General features: G+C 35.5%; 1 protein-coding gene across 5 annotated transcripts in view; it reads left to right on the forward strand.

Annotated features, from left to right (window-relative positions):
- RTKN2 (rhotekin 2) overlaps positions 1–21,796 on the forward strand; it is a 115,515-nt gene that overhangs the window by 71,093 nt on the left and 22,626 nt on the right. For 2 of the 5 annotated variants that reach the window (XM_037003026.2, XM_037003027.2), the window contains exons 11-12: positions 2,563–2,670; positions 3,952–8,098. In XM_037003026.2, the coding sequence (XP_036858921.2) occupies positions 2,563–2,670; positions 3,952–4,214 (371 nt within the window). In that variant the 3' untranslated portion in view covers positions 4,215–8,098. Of the gene's footprint in view, positions 1–2,562; positions 2,671–3,951; positions 9,086–21,796 lie in introns of those variants that run through there. The other 3 variants (XM_073240993.1, XM_073240995.1, XM_073240994.1) reach the window with 3 other exon arrangements.

The raw sequence follows: 21,796 nt of genomic DNA on the forward strand, positions 1-21,796 counted from the left end.
AATGATTTATCATGCACAGTGGGGAGTTGGAGGGATAAAAATCTAATGACATTTTTGTACTGCCAAAGTAATAAGAAAGTGATGACAACTGGGTTCTCTGGCCTGGCTACTTCTTTAGTGTTTTAAGTTTTGGGGATAAAACCTGCCAGCCTATCTAGTTTTTAAGTATAAATTCTACTACATTTGCACTTTAGAATTCCTTGTGTAGGAAAATATGAAGCAAAGATGGAATGTTTATCCTAATAAAGATTGACTTGTACTTTAAATTTTTTACCTTCCCAGTGTAAGTGGAGCCTCTTGTCATCTTAGGTGAAATGTGATAGGTAGGGCAAAGTAGAGGATAGGTATTTAGGCCAGAATAAAATAAGAGTAATTTAATATTTGGAGCAAATTTCAATTATTTAACTACACTGAAGAGTAGAAAATCAGGGATACAAGCTGATTTCAGAACTCTATAAAAGGATCGTAATTGGGATAGTTAGAAATTGTAAGAAACATTAATTGAACTAGGTCTGTTTAGCCTGTGGAAGAGCAGCCCGAGGAGAGGAGGTTGGGAAACAAGGGGGATGTAATAGCTAATTTTTAATATTTGAGAGCTCACAAGTATGTAAATGAGAAGCGACACTTGTTCTGGATGATCAGAGAGGATAGAGCTAGGAATGATGAGTCCAAGGTAAATTTTTTAAGAAATATTTTATAACATGAATATTGAGTTACATAAGTAGCTTAGTATAACAGATCATTCTGACTGGGAACATTGTAACAATAAATATTATTGTGGGAAACATCTTATCATATAGATTTCATGTGAATAAAACATATCCATTTACTATTTCATAGGGCCTTTATTTTTATGAGAGCTTATTAATATCATGTGTATCTGTGCCTACTAACTTACTCACTGGTAAAATAAATGTTTCCACTGTGAAGCCTTGACCAGTGAACATCCCACATTTGTACCTCTGACTTCAGTAACACCTGGGATAATGTGGCTTTATATTCCAATATTCAACATGATTAGTATTCTGCTACAAGTTTAACAATGAAAACCTTTCATCTATCAATATAGAGAAAATACTGCACTTTGTAATTTGTCGTAAGATATGACAGAGAAATGTTTGCTAGTTTAAAATGTTTCATTATTTTTCCATTAGATAAGGCCTTTTTTTTTTCTGCCACCAAGAAAGGAAAGCAGGCTTTTATATATTTATCTTAAAAAGGAAGTAGAGGGGAGGAATAAGTTATCAGATCTCAGATCCTACTAGATTTAAATGCTGCAGACCAACCTTTGTAGCCTTAAACTCAAGTTTTCATTCCCTTTATGAGTTGCTGTGGTGGTTGTTTTGAAATTTTTATCATATTCTATACTTAGCATTGTAATAAAACATACTAAAATGTTATGTTTCTTAACTGTTTAAGGTGATGGATTTAAAATTTATGCATATTACCATGACAGTATATTAGACTTAAAAACAACAAAATGAATACATGTTTTGACTAAACATGAAATGTCTTTAATTTTTAAGCCATGGAAAATACTTTTAAGTTGAATGTTGAACATGGAGATTGCGAATTAATAGAACAAAAATATAGATCATAAAAATCATTCTAAGAAGACACATGTGTGTTACATTTACTTTTCTACTGACATAAGATAGAATATAAGAATGGGGAACTTCAATTACTCATAAATATCTAGACTCATAGTTTCTAGCACAGTTGTTATCCAGCATGCAGGTGGACAATAAATATGGAAAAACTAAATTTTGTTTATATCTACTCAGGAGAAGTAAATCTGAACTTTAGTTTATGATGAAAATAATAAAACATAATTGAAAGAAAGATTATGTTGTCTATACTTTTTAATTTTAACTTAATAATTGAAACAACATATTCGAGTATTTTTTAATTTTGAGTGCCTGATGGCTTTATTTGAAGTGTCCCTCCTAAAATAAATTAGATCCAGTTAGAATTTTGAGTGATATGTATTTATAGTAATAGGCTTTTACATACCTTTTACTTTAGTGAAAACAGCATTTTTCTAGAGTTATATGATTTTCATCTTGATAATCATCTTGAGAAGATTATTAAGTAAACAATTCTCATTTCTTAATTAGAATTTTCAAAGTAAAAACAGGTTTTGAGAACCCCTACTCCTTTACATGTTTTTCTACTTCCTCCTAGGTAACTATTTCATTTGATTTTTATCTTTCAACTGTCTTAAACACTAGATGTTTTTGTTTAACACTTAAAAGAAAAAGACTTGTACAAACTTTTACCATGAATAGAAATTTTACTTACTGACCATTTATGAAATAGTACAATACTTAATAGCCTGAGATCTTAGCCTAATATCTGAACATAGAACTTTTATTTTTTAAATGATTACTTTTATGCACAGACTTAGGCTATGAAATTATGAATAGTGTTAGATTTTTGTCGCTTAAGGCAGTGCTTTATAAATTCTGTTATTTTTCAAAGCAAAAAATGTGTCGATATCTATTGAAAATGTCTTCATATATATATGTTTTAAACTAGCCTGCCTTTTTCTTTCTTTCTTAGGCCAATGGAAGCATTGTTGTGAAGCCCTTATGAAAATTGAGATTATGTCACCACGGAAACCACCTTTGTTCTTGACAAAAGAGGCGACCTCAGTCTACCATGATATGAGTAAGTGGGGTTTGTCTTTTCTAAGCTGCAGGGTAACAAAAACAGCATTGTCCATACTCAAGCAGCTTATTCTGTTGACATTAAAATGCTAAAATTTTCAGAACACAGTCAAAATGAATGAAAAAAGACCATGATTATAAATTAAGGAATTCATGTTTAATAGATGAATTAATACAAAATTAATGAATACACATTTTTCTTAGTTTGAATGCTTAAGATCAAACAAAAATATTAAGGCTTCAAAATTAAAAAGTGTGCACTGAAAGTAAATATTAGCTGACTAGCTGATGGAAATTCTGAAAATATAAACTTGTGGATTCTAAAATGTAATCATGTTCAGTGATTTTTTTTTTCTATATTTTATTTAATTTGTGCTAAAGTAGCATTGGTAAATGAATATTAATAAATGAAAGCTTTCATCTCAGGCCAAAATAATTGGCCAAGTTTAATACTCTGGAAATTTTATAATTTCTATACCTCATTAATATTCCATTTTCCCATACTCTGAAGAGTATTTATTTATCTTTATAGGATTACCTCATTGAAAAGTGTTGTGAACAAGCACAAGTCAATGATAAATTCTAGTCTGTTTTACCACCAATGTCCCTGTACTTACCAATACTTTAAAATGATAGAGTAAAAATGATGTATTTGGATTTACACATTTGAAAATACCAGTGATGCATTTAATAGATTTTTATCTCTGTTTTCTTATTTTTCCCAAGGAACATTTCATCCAGCATCCTTATCACCAAAATGATATCAGAACTTCACTTCACTAGAGTTTTAATTTTGGGTTTTTTTTCTCTATTAACAAAGACTTTGCTGGTATACAGGAAAGAATACTTACCCAGTTATATTTTTCCCAGTTTACACATCAGGTTTTTATAAAAAGGGAATCTACTCTTACCTAGAAGTTAGAATGGATTTTGAATCCAAGAAAAGTTACTTAATAAATATGTAATCTATAGAATTGAAAAACCTCCTGATATAATTCCAATCCTTTGAAATCTGGATTTTACTCATTTATTTAGGAATATATTTCTGTGTATTTATGTGTGTGTGTGTGTGTGTGTGTGTGTGTGTGTGTGAACATGCAGTGCTATTGGTTTGCTTATTTTTATAAGTAAATGCTTGTTAAAAAAAAAAAAACGCTTGCCTGTATTACTCTGTTTTTATGACCATTATAGAAAGCATATTGGTTTGGAAAATAATAACTTAGGTAATGTGTGTACTGCTTTTGAATTCTCTCCCATGTGTTCTTTCTTAAAATTATTATAGGCATTGATTCACCTATAAGACTTGAAAGTTTAACTGATATAATGCAAAAGAAAATAGAAGAGACAAATGGACAGTTCCTTATTGGACAGCATGAAGAATCCTCACCACCTCCTTGGGCTACACTCTTTGATGGTAATCATCAATTGGTCGTTCAGAAAAAGGTATTACCTCCTCCAAGCAAGCTGTTCCATGAGGGGAAAGGGAAAAAGAGACGTGCTCCCCTTCCTCCTCCTGATAAAACTCCATTCAGTTTAGGCACATAGAGCAACTGGGAAAAAACAAGCGTATCTCAGACCTCACATTTGGACACCAAATTATCAACCCTAATGCATCACTTACAGAAACCAGTGGCTGCTCCTCGAAAACCTTCCTTCCAGGAAAACTAGTTTAACTGATGGTGAACACACAGACACTAACACCAGTTTTGAAGTCAAGCCAGTGCCAGCCCCAAGGCAGAAATCTATCAAAGACATTTTGGACCCTAGATCATGGTTGCAGGCACAAGTATAGAAAACCCTTAATGTGGTAAGCATTTAACAGCATCTATAACTGTGAGGCTTAATTCAAAAGCACTACAGATGTAGTAATATATAATTATGTAGGTAAATATGATGATTTGCATCAATAATTAATGATCTATTAGGTATTTAAAATGTTTTATAATGAAGAAATGGATTTCTCTTTTACTTTTGATTTTCAGAATGTGAGTAATTTCCCCAGCAGAGTTCAAGAGGCAGTTTTTAGACAATATCCTAATGGTTAGAAGGGGTAATTTATTCCTAAATTAGTACCAGGCAATGAACAAGCACTAGGCTGAAGAAAGCATTAAACTTTCTTTGGGTAGAGACTGTCTAGTAATATAAAATGTGTTAAATATGAGTCATGTTCTCATTGTGAGAATTTTAATACTAATGGAATGTTTCAAAAGTTTTATTCAAACCACAAATTATAGAATCCACCCAAGAAAATTTCTTCTTAGCATTCTGGAATTCTCATCTAATGGTTCACTGGCTCTCATCTATTGTTTAGCTCACTAGTTAACTCACTGACCTTTCATGTTCCTGGGATAAATTCTAGAATATTAAATTCTTCATCTTTAAAGAGATTTTGAAATGTGCTATTCAGAGTTGTTTCTTTGATGAGCCTTGAAATCCTGTTGAAATTAACTCTTATAAGTGAAGCATAACATTTATTAGTTTAGAGAAAAGATAGAAGAAATGTTTTTACTTCCACTTTTCTGTGCATGGTGCTAATTTCCATTGTGACATTGAAATTTTGGTAAGTGAGTAGCTGATTAACACCTTAAAATTCATTTAATACTTATTTAAAAAGCAGATGGCTGAATCAAAAATATCAGAAAAGTTGGCCATGATTATAATTTTCAGAATTAATCCTTTTAAAAAAGTTTAATTAGATTTCCTTTTTCTACTAAGGTTGATGTCTGCTATTGATATTATTCATTAAAAGCCATATTCTTCTAACAATAACATTGGAATCATTTCCATAGGAGGTAATTTCCATAGCAACTAATCATAGTGACCCAAGCAGGATTATTAAATCAAGTGGGGACTAAATAGTAAGAGGATGAATACCTTAAAGGAAAAAGAAATCCATTTTTTTATAATAATACTTCTTGTAAACAAGAGCTGAACAGTTTTAAAAATCTAATCAGTATTTCCAAATAAAACAGTTTTCCATAAGGTGTCAGCAACAGCACTAAAAATCTCTTATCACACTGAATCTTAAATGTCATTGCAAGCAATGCAAATATAAGAATTAGATTACTGCCCTGTGTATAACCTCTAGAGATCTTTTTAAAGCTCATAAGAACTCTCTTTGGATCAGAACTACATTATCATAAAGTAAAACGAACACTTGATAAACTACAACGTTAATTTAAATGGAGCCTTTCATCATTTTTAGGTAGCAGCCTCTTTTCATTTATATAGAATGATGTAACTGCTAGGTTTCTTTTGTGTTTGCACAGGGCTCCTAGTAGGAATTAGAACTCAAGGGAGTAGTGATACAAAAGGTCTCTTGTGACTGGAGACACCAGGAAAGACACAGTATTTGATAAGAAGGAAATACTACATGCTTGCCTGATATCATATAGAGACAATCACATATATGAAAACCTAAAAAGGTAGGATTAATTTGTTTTTTTCTAACGTGAAGGTTCTTGTAAATTTCTGTTGTGATTGTCAATTTAGTAAATGATGTATTAAAAGTCTAAAGTTTTGATAGTATTTGAATTTTTATTTATTTTTGAAACCTCACTATTTGACATCATGACTGTCCTTGCAACTAAATTATTGAGGTAGAAGATGCTTCAGGCAAAATTGTTTTTGAAACCAGCATCTAAACATATTTTTTTGTTGTTATTGGAACCTTCCTTATAACAAACCAGTGTTAAAACTTCCAAATTATATTATCATTTTTGCTCATGTGTATTATCTAAATAAAGATTTAATCTGTACAGGAAAAAGAATTTACACACACTGAAATTACCTAGCAATTGTGCCGTTGGTGAGGAACTTTGAAACAAGGCTGAAGCCCTTTTTCTTAAAACCGTTTTATGTGAAGCCTGAGCAAGGACCTCCTTCTCCCAAAATTATTCAGGATGTCTCAGGAGGGCCCATCTCGCTGTATGTCACACAGCCTTTGAAATCAGGCTAACGTCTTCAGCTGCACTTCCCTGACATCGTGCTTTCCTCCTAAAAGATATAACACAAAGTTGGGGTTTCCTTCTCCCCTCCTTCCCTCTCTTCTTTCCTTTCTCCTTCCTTCCATCCTTTCACAGTTAAAAAAAAGCTGAAAATGCAAAGTTAAACACTTTGTCAAAGAGTTTGTGAAAAAAAAGTATTTGTTTTCTTATTTCCTAAGCCAGAAATTTATGACAGAGAAAAATATGCTATGTAATAAAAGACATTTCAGGTTTTTATGAGCTGGCTTTTCACATTCCTTGTTTGTCTTTTTGTTTCTTGATATATGAAGACTGTAAACTTGAAACAAAGAGCTGTCAGATTTGATAATAATATTATAATTGGAGAAACATAATAGAAAGAATATATATTTTATGATATAATTCTGATGATCTGAAGATAATGTCTTAGAAATTACATTTACATTTCAAGCTCTGGGATATAAATTACAATAGCATTAAGAATAGTAAATTATCTTTAGTTGTTACCTAGTGGTGAGTTTTTTATTTAAACATCTTACAAGGACAAAGGCATTTTGTTATTAAAAATGCACACCTCCTAAGGAAAATAGTCTTTCAAAATATCAGGTATGCCAACTGTTGGAGAGTTTATTAAATCCTTAACTGTCTGCATTGCCCCCTGACTTCTTTTAAATGGATGTGCATGTGTGTGGAAAACTAAATCCATTTATTATAAATGCCTTATCTTTACCCTTTAGGATCCTACTAAATGCATTTTACCTGGTACTATTTATTAAAAATGGAAGCTTCCTTGATTTAGAGACAATTCGTGTAAGGTAGGTAAAGCAGTAAAATGTTTCCTTAGGCTCATGTTCAGCATCTCAGCCTCCTACTGAGAAGTTAATTAATGCAGTCCAAAATAAAATTATAGGGCATTTTGGTGCTATTTCTGTTAAATGCCATTTGAATGTAATCACCTGTGTTACCATGAATAAGGAACAACCGTACGAGATAGATAGACTTGTACTATGAACAAGAGAAGTGCTTTGGCATTGAAAATATCTGTCCCTGTGGTCAGAATTTATCAAAACTCATTGTCTTTTAAAAGAGTGGATTATTGAACATTAATTAAACTTTGATAACCATTTGCATTCTAGTAGTTTTCTTCATTGTTCCTATATTATTAAACTATAATATGGAGTTGACTTTTTGCATTTAATGTTTCAAAGACATTACTGTTTTAAATGTTTGCATGTTATGTGTTACTGCTTTATTGCTAATAATAGTTACATGATGGATTTGTTATGGATCATGCATATTCTTAGTTAACACTAGAAAAGATGTTATCTTTGGATTTTTTAAAGACAAGATTTCATTTGAAAAGATGGTAGGGTGTGTTATTTTTTTATAACATGCTTGTATAATTGGCATTGTTTGTAACTTTTGTATTTTAATTAAATATGGCTCAAGCTTCTGGATTAAAAAGTATTATATAGATGTCTATTTTTTAAAGTACCAAAGATTGGTAAAAAAGTCAAGGTCATTTGCTTAAAACTTCTATGCATTAAAAAAACTGATTCATGTAGAAATTTTCTAGCTGTTTTCTTAAGGTATCCCCTGTGGGCTAGACTGATGGAAGTAAAGTCTTGTGAAATCAGTTTAATCAGAGACATACTCCATAATAACTGGTGCTAATTATTGTAAGACTACATTTAATAGCTTTAGTATAACTAACATTTATGAAAATGTTTGTATATAACCCTTCTTACAGTGTTCTCTTAAAAGTCCACATATGTTACCTTAGTTTTAGGTTAGTTATACAGATTTTCCCTAAGAGTGTAAGTTATTCTTGAAAATCAATTAGGGACCTAGGATACTCAGTTGCTGTTAGCCACAAGGAGACTCCTTCTTTTAATACATCTCCCTCAGTGATTGCCATGGAGCATCTCAGGGGAGGGTGAGAGAAATGAGCAATCCTGGCTCTGTTTTATTATTTCAACATTTTATTTCTAAATCTGTAAAGTGGCCAGAAATATTTAACGTTTCTTTTTAGAAAAAAACTACCCTTCTTCTGAGGAGAGAGGCCTACTAATCAATGTGCTAATAAGCAAAGTACCTTAAGTTTCAATTAACAAAAATTAAACTATTATGGAAATATTAACAAACATTTTAATGTATCTGAATATAGGAAAAAATACCAATCCTGGCATGTTTGATAATTGCAGAGCTAGGCAAAACTGTTCCCAATCTTAACTGAGAATTATGTTTTAAATTGCAGCAGCTTGCCTTGAGAGATATGATAATTTCTTAATGTAACTACTAAAGGAGAATTGAAAAAATCTTGTATATACATAATTATGCTGTGTCATAAACATGTTTCATAATATCAAAATAGATTGTTTCTTTTCTAAAAAGAAATGTTAAATATTTCTGGCTACTTTACAGATTTAGAAATAAAATCTTGGAAATGGATACTTTTCTATGTTATATTGTTATTTTTTATGTTTGTTTACTCAAAAGAAAACATTTTCTTTTCTGTGACTGGATACATTTTTGTTGAATTTAGCCACCTTAAAAACATATATTTTAACTTGTAGCAATTTTAATTTTATATTAAAGGGGAGAAAGTATTAAGAAGAGTTATCCATCCATTTACCTCAAGCATTAAAACATACATGCTTTATACATACAAAATATAAAATTATTGATTCACATATATACATATACATATGCATTCATGCATATGTTCTATTAAGTCTTCAATCCAGATATTTTCAATTAGTCTTAAAAGATTCTTTTAAAATGTGCTGCCAGGGCTAGCAGAACGCAAGTCCACTCCCCTCTCCACAGCTTACAGAAGGCATCACAGCCCAGCTCCACTCTGTCCCCCCACCCCCGCTACTAAGCACTTCCCTCTGGCTGCTCTCCTCTTTTGGATAGTACATCGACAATCTGTGCAGTTTCTGATGGCTCATCATTTTCTTGTGCTGTTCTCTTTGCCTGGAATGTCTTTCCTCCCTCTTCATGTAGGCTTCCCTCAACTGACCATCAGAAAGCTTTATTCCTTCTTCAAAACAGTAGCACCTCTAAATTCACCAAGACTCATGCTCTCTTCAACTTCTCCACCTACGTTGAGTTACACTCTTTCCTTGTCCCTAATATATCCTCTGTTTCTAGTCTCATCCCTTGTTCATATTTTTGTATTTCCCTATGTAATTGTTTTGTGAATTTACCCCCACGTAACACATTACCATAAACTTACCAACTTAAAAGACTACACATTCATTATCTCACATTTCTTTAGATCAGAAATCTGGATGGGCTCCAGTGCATTCTCTGCTTAGGACTCCACAAGGTTAATATCACAGTGTCTTCCAGGCTGGGCTCTAATTTGGAGGATCTGGGAAAAGTCTGCATCCAGGCCTATTCAGGTTGGCAGAATTCAGCTCCTTATGCTTGTGTATTGGCCAGCGTTACTGTCAACTCTTAGAGACTGCTCTCCAGCCCTTGCATGTGACCCCCATCAGTCTTCAGAGCCAGCAACAGTTCATTAAATCTGGCACATCTTATCTGACATGTGGAGGAGTTGAATCTGTCTCATTCATATCTGACTTTTCCATCCATTACCAGCTGTAGAAAACTGTTTTTTAAGGGCTCACGTAATTAGATGTAGCACACTAGGATCATTTCCCTTTCGATTAATTGAAAGTCCACTGATTAGGAGCCTTAATTACATCTAGAAAAAATCCGTTTTGCATATAATACAATCATGAGTATATATTCATAGGGCAGGAAATCTTGGGGTGCCATTTTAGAATTCTGCCTACCACAAGTTAGAAAAACTTTTCAAGGGCAGGGAACATGCCTTAGTTGGCCTTATAACCCTGTCATAGTGTCATGATAATGAGGGAAGATTACTGGGTATTTATTATATGTAAGGTATTGTGCTAAATTCTTGAATTAACTCACTTAATCCTTGCCAAAGCCCTCCTACTAACCCCACTCAATAAATGGAGAAGACTTGCCCTGGTACACACTGCATGGTAGTTAAGAGTATGAATTCTGAAATTAGACCTGGATTAAGTTCTAGCCCTGACATTACCTAGCTGAACAATTTGAGGCTGATTTTTTCTCTTTTTTTAACTTCATGTAAGTTTTAGGTTGTTTTATTTTTTAACTTTAAAATAAAATTAGTACCTACCTTATAGGATAGTTGTGATTATTAAATAAGGTGATATAACTCATACCCAAGTCCTGGCACAAAAGTTCTTACATTGTTTCTACAGCATGACATACAGCATATAACAAATGTATAAAGAGAGGAATGAGAAGTTAGAGCTGAAACACATAAGTAAATGACTGCCTGAATGAATGTATATATTCTGAAAAGAATTTATAATCCCTGTCCCATTTCATTTTTTGCTTGATGAGAACATATTGGACTTTATAGAGTGTATAAGAATTTAAGAGATTTGTAAAAATGTGTCCAAATACTTATTGTCCCTACACTAGTACTCTATAGTAGGCACTAGTGAGGTTTATAAGATTAAAGAGAATACTTATTCTTGAAATGTTCACATTCTAGCTGGTGGAATCAACCATATTAGAGAATACAGAGACAAATTACTGCTTGAACTTGCTCTCCCATATATCTAACATAAATACATCTATACAGACATTGTAAACAATCCCTACTGTCATTAGTAAACTTAAAAAATTAGTTAAAAAGATTAAATAATGCAATATAAAAAAATAGTCTGTATAGTACAGGTAAGCACCTAATTTTAAGTGCTCTGAGAGATCAGTGAGGGTTATGAGAACTTTTACAAAGGAAATTTTCACCAAATGCAAAAGGCCTTGTATCTTTTTTTTTTATTATAAAGTTATCATTGATATATACTCATAGGAAGGTTTCACAAGAAAAACAGTGTGGTTACTACATTCACCCATATTATTGCATTCCCCCCATACCCCCTTGTAGTCACTGTCCATAAGTGTAGTAAGATGCTACAGAGAGTCACTACCTGTCTGCTCTGTGCTACACTGTCTCCCCCATGATTCCCCACACAAGCCATGTGAACTTACCATAATACCCCTCAATCCCCTTCTCCCTCCCCACCCACCCTCTCAACCCTCCCCTTTGGTAACTGCTAGTTCCTTCTTGGAGTCTGAGGCAGCTGCTATTTTGTTCCTTCAGTTTTGCTTTGTTGTTATACTCCACAAATGAGAGAAATCATTTGTCTTTGTCTTCCTCTGCCTGACTTATTTCACTGAGCATAATACTCTCTAGCTCCATCCGTGTTGTTGCAAATGATAGGATTTGTTTTTCTTCTTATGGCTCTTATGGCTGAATAGTATTCCATTGTGTATATGTACCACCTCTTCTTTATCCATTCATCTACTGATGGACACTTAGGTTGCTTCCATTTCTTGGCTGTTATAAATAGTGCTGCAGTAAACATAGGGGTGCATATGTCTTTTTGAATCTGAGATCTTGCTTTCTTTGGGTAGATTCCTGGGAGTGGAATTCCCAAGTCAAATGGTATTTCTATTTTTAGTTTTTTGAGGAACCTCCATATTGCGTTCCACAGTGGTTGAACTAATTTACAGTCCCACCAGCAGTGTAGGAGGGTTTCCCTTTCTCTACATCCTTGCTAGCATTTGTTGTTCCTAGTCTTTTCTATGTTGACCATCTTAACTGGTGTGAGGTGATATCTCATTGTGGTTTGAATTTGCATTCCCCTGATAATTAGTGATGTAGAGCATCTTTTCGTGTACCTGTTGGCCATCTGAATTTTTTCTTTGGAGAATTGTCTGTTCACATAAAAGGCCTTGTATCTTTACCATTAAAATAATGAGTGAAGCAGTGCAAAACTATGTATTATGAATAACTTGGTATGATGTGAGAACAAGCCATAATAGGAAGATTTTTCAAATCTAAGAGAAAAAAGTAAAATAGAAGTTAGTTTATCCAAAAAGTTCCTGGAGAAGTTTATTTTACAGCTTTCAAATTTAAGGGAGATAAGTAGTCATGAAGTTGTAGAAAGGAATGGACTGTATAGGGCAGAGAGCCTATTGGTAAGGCAGGAAACAATAATGCCAGTTCAAGAAAAGAAAACAAATTAACCAAGTAGAAATAGTTAACATCAGGACTGTAGTTGGTGGAGTCAGTGGAAAGAGCACTCAATCTGTGATTTGGGGAAACTGGATCCTATTCCTTGTTTGCCATTAACTAGCCATGTTGCCATGGGCAAGCTTTTTACTCACCTGTTTAACTTCCTTATCAGTGAAACCACTGGAAGGGCTGTCAGTGCTTGTCTCAAACTAATCTGGAGAGCCCTCATCTGCTGCACTGATTCCCTCAGAGGTGACAGCTGGTGGGGGCGATGCCAAGTGAGCAAGCCTCTGGCTCTCCCTCTCCTGATTCAGCTAGAGCAGCTCCAAGTCAATCTGTTGTATGTTTTAACCCCTTTAATAAGGTAGTATTGTAACAATCACCATTGTACAGATGAACAATTAAGTAACTTATCCAAGTTCTTATGGTGAGTGGGACAGGATTTGAACCTAATCAGTCATGATCCAGAGTGAGTACTCAACCTCCTCATTTTACTAACAACTTGTAATAAATGTGAAATAGCAAAAAAGCATTGAGAGCAAGCTTTGCCAGGCTAGCCTCGAAACTCTACTTCCCTAATGATGTGGTCACCTGGTATATTCCATATCCCTTTGTATTAAAGCCCAAATGAAAATCCATTTCATTCAAAATTAGATCAAGCCTATACTATTCTGGGCAAGATGTCTGGCTCCGGGAGGCATCTAGGAGGGAAGGTTTGGGTGTATGTAAACCTGTCTCTACTACCAGGCTGTGGAAAACATTCTAATAGAAATCCGAAGGGGAGAAAAAGACAAATTCCATCCAAGGACATCTGGGTGAACAGGAAGGAGTTGTATTTGAGCCAGGCTTTGAAGTATGCATGATTTCCGTTAGCTACATTTCTTTCTGTAGAAAGCAACAGGAGATAACTCAAGCAAAAAAAAAAAAAAAAGTGGGGGAATTTATTGAAAGGCTTTTTGGAATCACCCAGAGGAGTGAAGGAAACCTAGAAAAGGTTGTATAGGACAAGTCAGGGTTTTCAGCAGCATAAAGACTGAAAGAATAGTCATGTTCTTCTCCAACCTTTTTAGAATAGTCTTTTAGGGCAGTGACATAAACACACTAAAACTGTTTACTCTTGGGGTTACAAAATGAATCACAGACCTTAAGAGCTAGAACACTGTGGTTCTAAACCAGGGGTGATTAGTGTCCACCATGGAACTTCTGACAACACCTAGAGCCATCTTTGATTGCCATGACTGGGGGTTCATTGTGCTGCTCAGATCCAGCGGAAAGAGACCAGGGATACTGCTAAATATAAAGTCATGTAGGATTGGGCTATGCGAAAGGACATTCTAAGCAGAGGGAACAAAGAACAATTGGGCAAGAGCATTATGGTGGCTTAAAATATGTCCACAAATTCTTTGGTGTGTTTCTTCAAGGGTGGAGTCTAATTCCCCTTCCCTTGAATATGAACTTAGTGATTCACTTCTACTGAAGAGAATATAGTAGAAGTGATGCTGTATGAGTGATGAGGCTCGGTCATAAAAAAGATAGCTCACACCTAAGTGCTCTTTCTTGGATCACTCACTTTGAGGGAAGCCAGCGACTAAACTGAAACTCAAACAGTCTGAAAGAGATCCATATGGAAAGGAACCTCCCTCCACCCCACGACTAACACTGACTTTTTTGAGTGAGCCACCTTGGAGGCAGGTCCTTAAGCCCAGGCATGACTGCAGCCTCCAGGAGAAATTCCAAGCTGGAAACACCTAGCTAAGCACCTCCCAAATTCTTGACCCACAGAAACTTACAATAAAATAAAAGTGATTATTGTTTTAACCAGTAATTTTGGGGGCAGTTTGTTTCCATAGCAATAGGAAATTTTTAAAAACATGAAAATGTAGGGTATGCTTGCCGAGAACTTGAAATGGCTAATTTGCATATGGTTGGGGATTAGCAAGGAATAATGTTGGCTAGGCAGGTGGTCAGACCATGGAAAGCGTTGGAGGCCATGGAAGGCAGGTTAAAGTGTTTGCCTTTAGTATGGTAGCTCAGTACACCCAGATCATATCTTGACTTACTCTCTGTCAGAGTAGTAAGGGCAGAAGTAGCTACAATTAGTATTGGGGAGCATGCTTATCATCAAATTGTCTCGAAGAAAAAAAGTAATCTGAATGCACCACCACATGTTAAATTCATGGAGGGTAGGGGCCATTTTTTTCATCATGCTTTGTCAATATAAAGATGCTGAGAGGATCAAGCCTACCCTGGCCTTATAAAAATTTTCTTTAAGAAGAGAAAAATTTCACATGTATCTAGGTCTCTAATATGACACCATTGACTTGATTTTTCTTACCTGCCAGCCTTTTTTCATAAGGAGAGGGTGACACATTAAATTGCCTCCACCTGTGACATCTTAGCATGAGTGCGTTTATCAAATTTTCTTTTCAGGAGGGAAGGAGTGGCCTGAAGCATTGTGAAAAATGACACAGAGGGGTGAACAGATTGAAGGGAGGAAGCACTGAGGGCCCAGGGCAAACCTCATTTCCCTGAGTCTACGCCAAGGGCTATGGAGTCCATGATTTCTGCTTTCCTCTGTGGGAAATTCAATGGTACATTTTCTTTTGTTTTGGGTTTTGTTTTTTTTTTTTTTGTAATTCATGATACCAAAAGTGCCTTTTAAATAGTCATTTATGAGAGCAAAGCTGCCATCACCCCCATGTCAGTCACGTAGAGTTTCTCTGGGATATTAGAACATTCTGCATAGTACACTTCCAACACCTTTGCTATATCATGCAGCAAAGCATCCCAAGAAATTAAATTCACTAAAAATTTGGAGATATGACTCCACTTTAGATTGATTTTAGTCCAAATCAATTATTAAAATATACAATTAGAGAATTATTAATAAGTGGGGGACCCATAAAGTGTTGGACTAAATGTACCACAAGTTTTACCAGCACCAGTGAAAAAAGTGTGTTAATTTTCTGCCATGAACTTCCTGCAAGCAAGTGATAAGCTGTACCATGAATATAATATTAAGGAAAAAAGCAACAGCATGTATTCAGGCAACACTTTGCTAGTCCGCGTCATGTACAGGACCCCGCCAGCTGCCTGGGCAGAGGCCGACGAGGGTGAGGCCGGTTTCTGTCCTCACAGAGATGAGAGCATAGTTGGATTGACTCATGGGGGTTAGTTTCAGCATCAGAGGAACCATTTTTCTGACTGGTCACCAGCACTGAAATGACAATTGTACAATGCTCTGCTTTTGTTTGGTTTTAGCGGCAGAACTCCCATTTTCAAACAAAATCTTAGGTAGGCCTTTTAATACACAGATCAAAGTGGAACTACTTAAGTGGGAAAGGAGGGAGGAGCATGTAGCCTTCTATCACGCTTCCTCTCCCATCCCACTCCAGAGTCTCAGAAGCTTCTCTGCAGGACCTTCAGGTTTCCCAGAGCAGCTTGACGACAGCTGGTCTAATGCCTTGCTTGAGGGTACATGAAGTGCTGCTGGACATGCAGTTTAGAAGCTGGAGAATTTTAGACTAACTACTGTTTTTCCTTTTCACAATTAATTGGCCTTCTAGAACCTTGTATTTTGACTGCTCAGTACTCGATAACTTAGTTGACAAAACTAAGCAAAGCTCAATCCAATAAAACACACATTAGAAAGAGAAAACCCTGATTTTTCAATAAGAAAAAAACGATGTTAATTCCAGAACACATGTAAGATTTATATTTTATGGGTTGGTATTGTATTATTTTCCAATTATATAGGGTGGGAGGAACTCTTCGGTGCCTAGAGTCTCCCAAAGGCTTAATTCCCCACTAATTAACCCTCAGCTGATTCCTGAGACCATGAATCAAGAAGTGAACATATCTCCATACATCTCCTCTCACATGGCTAATAGCCACATTCCCTGTTGTGCCAGCACCCATTCCAGTTAAGTAACAGAATAATGCCAAGGTATTCACTGTGCTCTGTCTTCCTCCATGGTGCATGGTCTCTGTATTTGTCCCCTTCAAACCAAGAGAAGGTTCTCTCACCAATCCTGTTTCTGGTAATTGTTTCCTGTTTCTCACTTAACTCATCCTTCTTTACCAAAACTTTACATAAATATGTAGAAAGGAACTTTTTTTGGAACCAATATGCAAAATGCATTAAGCAGAAACTTTAGCTAAATTATAGAATATTTCCCTAGTGTAAAGCAAGTACAAAATACACAGTTATATGTTAAGAATAGGTGAGGGCTTCCTTTCCCCACATCCTCTCCAACACTTGTTATTTCTTGTCATTTGGATGGTGGCCATTCTGACTGGTGTGAGGTGATATCTCATTGGGGTTTTGATTTGCATTCCCTGATGATTAGTGATACTGAGCATATTTTCATGTGCCTGTTGGCCATCTGTATGTCATCTTTGGTAAAATGTCTATTCAGGTCCTCTGTACATTTTTTAATTGGATTATTTGTTTTTTTGGTGTGGAGTTGTATGAGTTCTTTATGTATTTTGGATATTAGCCTCTTATCAGATATCATTTGCAAATATATTCTCCGGTACAGTAAATTGCATTTTCATTTTGTTGATGGTGTTCTTTGCTGGCTAGAAGCTTTTTAGTTTGATATAGCCCCTCTTGTTTATTTTTGCATTTGTTTTCCTTGCCTGGGGAGATTGTATCCAAAAAATTGCTAATGCAGTTGACATATAGTAACTACACTTCCTGGAGTGAGCACTTAATAATGCAGGTAACTGTTAAATCAATATGTTGTACACCTGAAGCCAATATAATATTTTGTATGAACTATATGCCAATAAAAGAAATAAAAAACTAAAGGAAAGATTAAAAAAAAAGAAGAGGTGAGAGTGAGATCCCCTAGGAGGGGCGTCAGGCACAGAGCAGAGAAAGGCAAAGGTGACGGGCCAGTTCCCTCCCAGGGTTAGTCTCATCTTAGCCTCCATCTGTGGCAGTGCTGAAAGCACCACCTGGACTGGGTCCCAGCAGTGCTACCTTCACTGACTGGCCTGAGGCCAGTCTAACTCTCTTAAGTCCCAGACCCTGTAAATGATAAAAATAGGGCCACCTTCAGAGGTTATTGCCGGAATTCAATGAGAAACTGTACATAAGGTATCTGTAAAGTTCCAAGAAAAAAGTAAGTGTCCTATAAATGTTAGCTACTAAGGCAATTATTATTGTCCCAACCCCCGAAGTTATTCTGAGTACCAGAAACATCTGAGGTTCTATTTAGGAGACACTTCAGTTTAGGGTGGCTACAAGATGAGAAAGCAGTGGTCGCGTGTAGTTACCATGAATTCTGATGTTAGGTTAACCTGAGCTCTTCCTAAAGGAACCAAACCAAGAGCTCCAGAGTCCTTTGATGTCTTACCACAATTTGAAAGTGCGACAAAGCCTTCGCCAGAAGCATTTTTTGAATCAGAGCCTGAGGGACTGATGCAATCAAGTGCTTATTAGCTTAGGACTGTGCCTAAGTGCCAGTCAACTTAGAGATGCTGGAATCAAAAATGTGAAGGTTTTATTTATGATAAAAGTGAGGAGTGACAAGTTAAATTATCATAAAACAAAACCAAAGTCATTTGAAGTTGGTTCTGAAATCAGAAATGTGTGTGGCAAATTAATTAGAACAGGAAGGCCAAAGCAATAAGAAAGATTTTAGCAAGGAGTTGGGGATGGTGATGAGGTGGGGGCCCTACACTGACCATTGACCAATCAGTGGTTTGCCTATTCAGTCTGACAGGCATTTGGCCAGTGAATGGTAAGATTCCTAATGAGCTTCAGGCAGAAGGATGTCTGGCAAAAGCTATACTTCTATTCTCTCTTTAGTAATTAGCAAGGCTTGTTTGTTTTCTTTACTCATCTCTGGTTTGAGATCATTGTTAAATAATTATGAAATACAAACAGAATATTAGCATCTTGGGTGTATTTGGTTGTTGAGAAATCTTTCTCTAGAGAAAATATAACTGCACATTGCTGTACTTATTTTAAGTTCCTTAGGTTAGGAAGGAACCTCAAAGGCAGTCTACCTCAACCTCCTTCCAGAGGCAGCAGCCACTCCCTGCAACCCATAATATTGATGGGTTGAATCAGCCCACTTGACATAATTTTTATTTGGGTGGGTATTTTTTTTTTTAATTTAGGCTGTTTTTAGAACGTTCAGGCTGATTTCTCATAAGATCTAGTTCTAAGAAAGGCCTTCTTACATACCGAGAGGGCTTATCTTTCCTGCAACTCGCAACCTTTTCCACTGACTGCCCTTTGTGATTCTGGTTGGTAGTGACTTTATGGTTGTTTCTTCACCCCGTGGGACTGAAGGTGATTTTTTTAAAGTAATAGTAATCAATTACATAACATCCAGATATAGACACTGCCAGTAACCTCCAAATTCCTTGTCACATAGCATCTCAATAATTCATTAGAACAGTTATGCACATTTTCAAATACAATGTGGCATTTCTCTGGCAAAATACAAGCTTCATGAGGGAAAAGACATGAGCTTTCTTCTTGTATTCTTCGGACCTAATAGAGTACCCACAAATAATAATGGCCTTAGAAGAATACTCAAGAGTCATTTTATGAAGTTTTATAGAGCTGTTGTTGTTTATTATTTTCCATTCAGCATTTACCATAAAGATGTCTGCTATTTAGACAGACACTTCATTGTTCATTAGTATATGACTTTGGTAAGTGTATCTCCTGTGAAGAGAAAGAATATAGCAAACTATTACGGCATTCAACACTGGTATTTCAGTTACTTAACTAATCCACCCACTGATTGACTGAACTTTGAATTAAATGCTTTGAAGAATAAAGTCAAGTAAATCTTGATAAAAATCAAAGGCTGAGGAAATCTTATTTGACAGAAGGCATGAACAGAAGTGGTAAAATGAGTACTGTTTGGGGAGAAACACTCAATTCTACAGCAGACTAAGTGAAGAGTAATAGTTCAAGAATACCAAAATGCCTATGTGATCAAAAGACAGAAATAGCTTCTTTTTACTATGTCTTTTAATATTCCAAGACTCATAATATCCTGCCTACATGAGCACCTGTCTTTGTGGTAAGTCAAAGTATTTGAACATCTTATCTCATCCAACCTCAAATTTCCTGTGAGGTAGGTAAGAACTGAGAACTCTTGGTACTGTTTTCAAGATGAGGCAGATGAATTAGAAAAGCTGTTTACACACCAAATTTCACAGAAACCTACAGAGGAAGTGAGGGTAAGAATTAGCAGTTATTTCCCAGTCATAGAAATCAGTATCACAGTTTGAAACAACATTGTCAATACTCTGGTCCCATGTGGGCTTTCCTGATAAGACTTAACTTGTGGTGACTTGATTCATTTTATCAACCACACAAATTTTATTTAATTTTTTAGTCAAAGAAGTAATATAGGACATGGTAATACATTATACCTATAAGTATATATAGGTATAATGTAATACATATGTATGTCTGTATATGTGTGTGTGTGTGTGTGTGTGTGTGTGTGTGTGTATATATATATATATATATATACATGAAATACATGGAACAGAAGTATCTTAAAACAATAGATATGTCCTACTCCCTCCTCTCACATCCCAGTGCCACCTTCAAAGATTTCCATTACCCAGATGTAACCACTGTTAAGAATTTTAATGTGTATTTCCAAAATTTTTCTATGTATTTAAAAGTGTGTGCTTGGATATACACACATACACAATTATATGCTCCACTTCCTATTAAATGGCTGCACTCGGAAGTCCAACAGTCATTCCAAACTTAGCATGAACTGTTCTCTCCCAGTCCTGATCTTGGCTTTCTTCATCTGGTAAATACCAGCTCCATCCTTCCAGTTGCTCAAGTGAAAAACTTTAAAATCATTTCCGGCTTCTTTCTTCCCCACTGTATGTCCAATTCATTAGCAAATCTTGGTGGATATATATTCAAAGTATATCCAGAGTCCAACCACTTATCAGCATCTCTATTGCTTCCACCCTAATTCAAGCCACCATCATCTCTTGCCTGAATTATTGCAATAGTCTTTAACTGATCTCCCTACTTCTGTTTAGCTTCCAACTATCTGTGCTCAGTATAGCAGACAGAGGGATCCTGTGAAAATACAAGTCAGATGGAATCTCTTCCACACTCAGAAAACATTCAAAGGCTCCCCACTTAATTCAGAGTAAAAGCCAAAGTTCTTAAAGTGACATAAGGACTCTACATGATCTGTTGACTCCTTATCTCTCTCACTTTATCTCACACTATTTTTGAGACCCCTCACTCTCTTTGTGTCTGACTACTAGTCTTTTTGCTGTCTTGAAGGTGGAAGACAGGTTCCTGCCTCAGGGCCTTTGCTCTGGCTGAGTTTGGAATGTTCTTGCCCCAGTTATCCTCACTTAAGTCTTAATTCAAATGTAACTTCCTCAATGAGTTCTTCTCTAGCCACCCTATTTACAACTGCAACTCTATTCCCAAACTCATACTTAAACAAGTTTTAGTTTTCTCCTTAAAATTCATTTTTACTTGTCTTTTTATTTATCTATCTCTCTGAGATAGATTGTTTCTAAAGATAACACATTAGCTTCAGTCCCACATGCTTTTTTCTAATGTGACGTTGCCACTCCTCTATCAGGAAATGGAGTCTGTTTCCCCTCCATTAATTTGGGCTTCTGCCTTCGATGTGTGGAATGCTTCCTCTTGGGAGCCAGTAGCCAACTCTGAGACCACCAACCTGTAAGAAACCCCAAAATAGCCAAGTGGAAAAAGGCCACATGTGAATGAGTACCAAGGCCCCAGACATGTGAGTAAAGCCTTCTTAAACTTTCTAGCCCATTATAGCCATCAGCTTAGTGAAGTCTAGTGAATGACCCAGTTGACACTATATGGAACAGAGCTGTCTAAATTTGTGACTCAGAATTGTGATGAAATAAAAAATTGTTATTTGAATATGCTATATTTTGGGGTAGTTTATTAAGCAGCAATAAATATGCAAAACATTCCCCTACTAGAATGTAAGCTCCATGAAAACAGATTTTTATTGGCTTTTTGACTGCTGTATCTTCAGTGCCTACAGTAGTGCTTGGAACAAGAT

The sequence above is a fragment of the Manis javanica genome, chromosome 7 (genome assembly GCF_040802235.1).
Source record: "Manis javanica isolate MJ-LG chromosome 7, MJ_LKY, whole genome shotgun sequence".
NCBI classification, from domain to species: domain Eukaryota; kingdom Metazoa; phylum Chordata; class Mammalia; order Pholidota; family Manidae; genus Manis; species Manis javanica.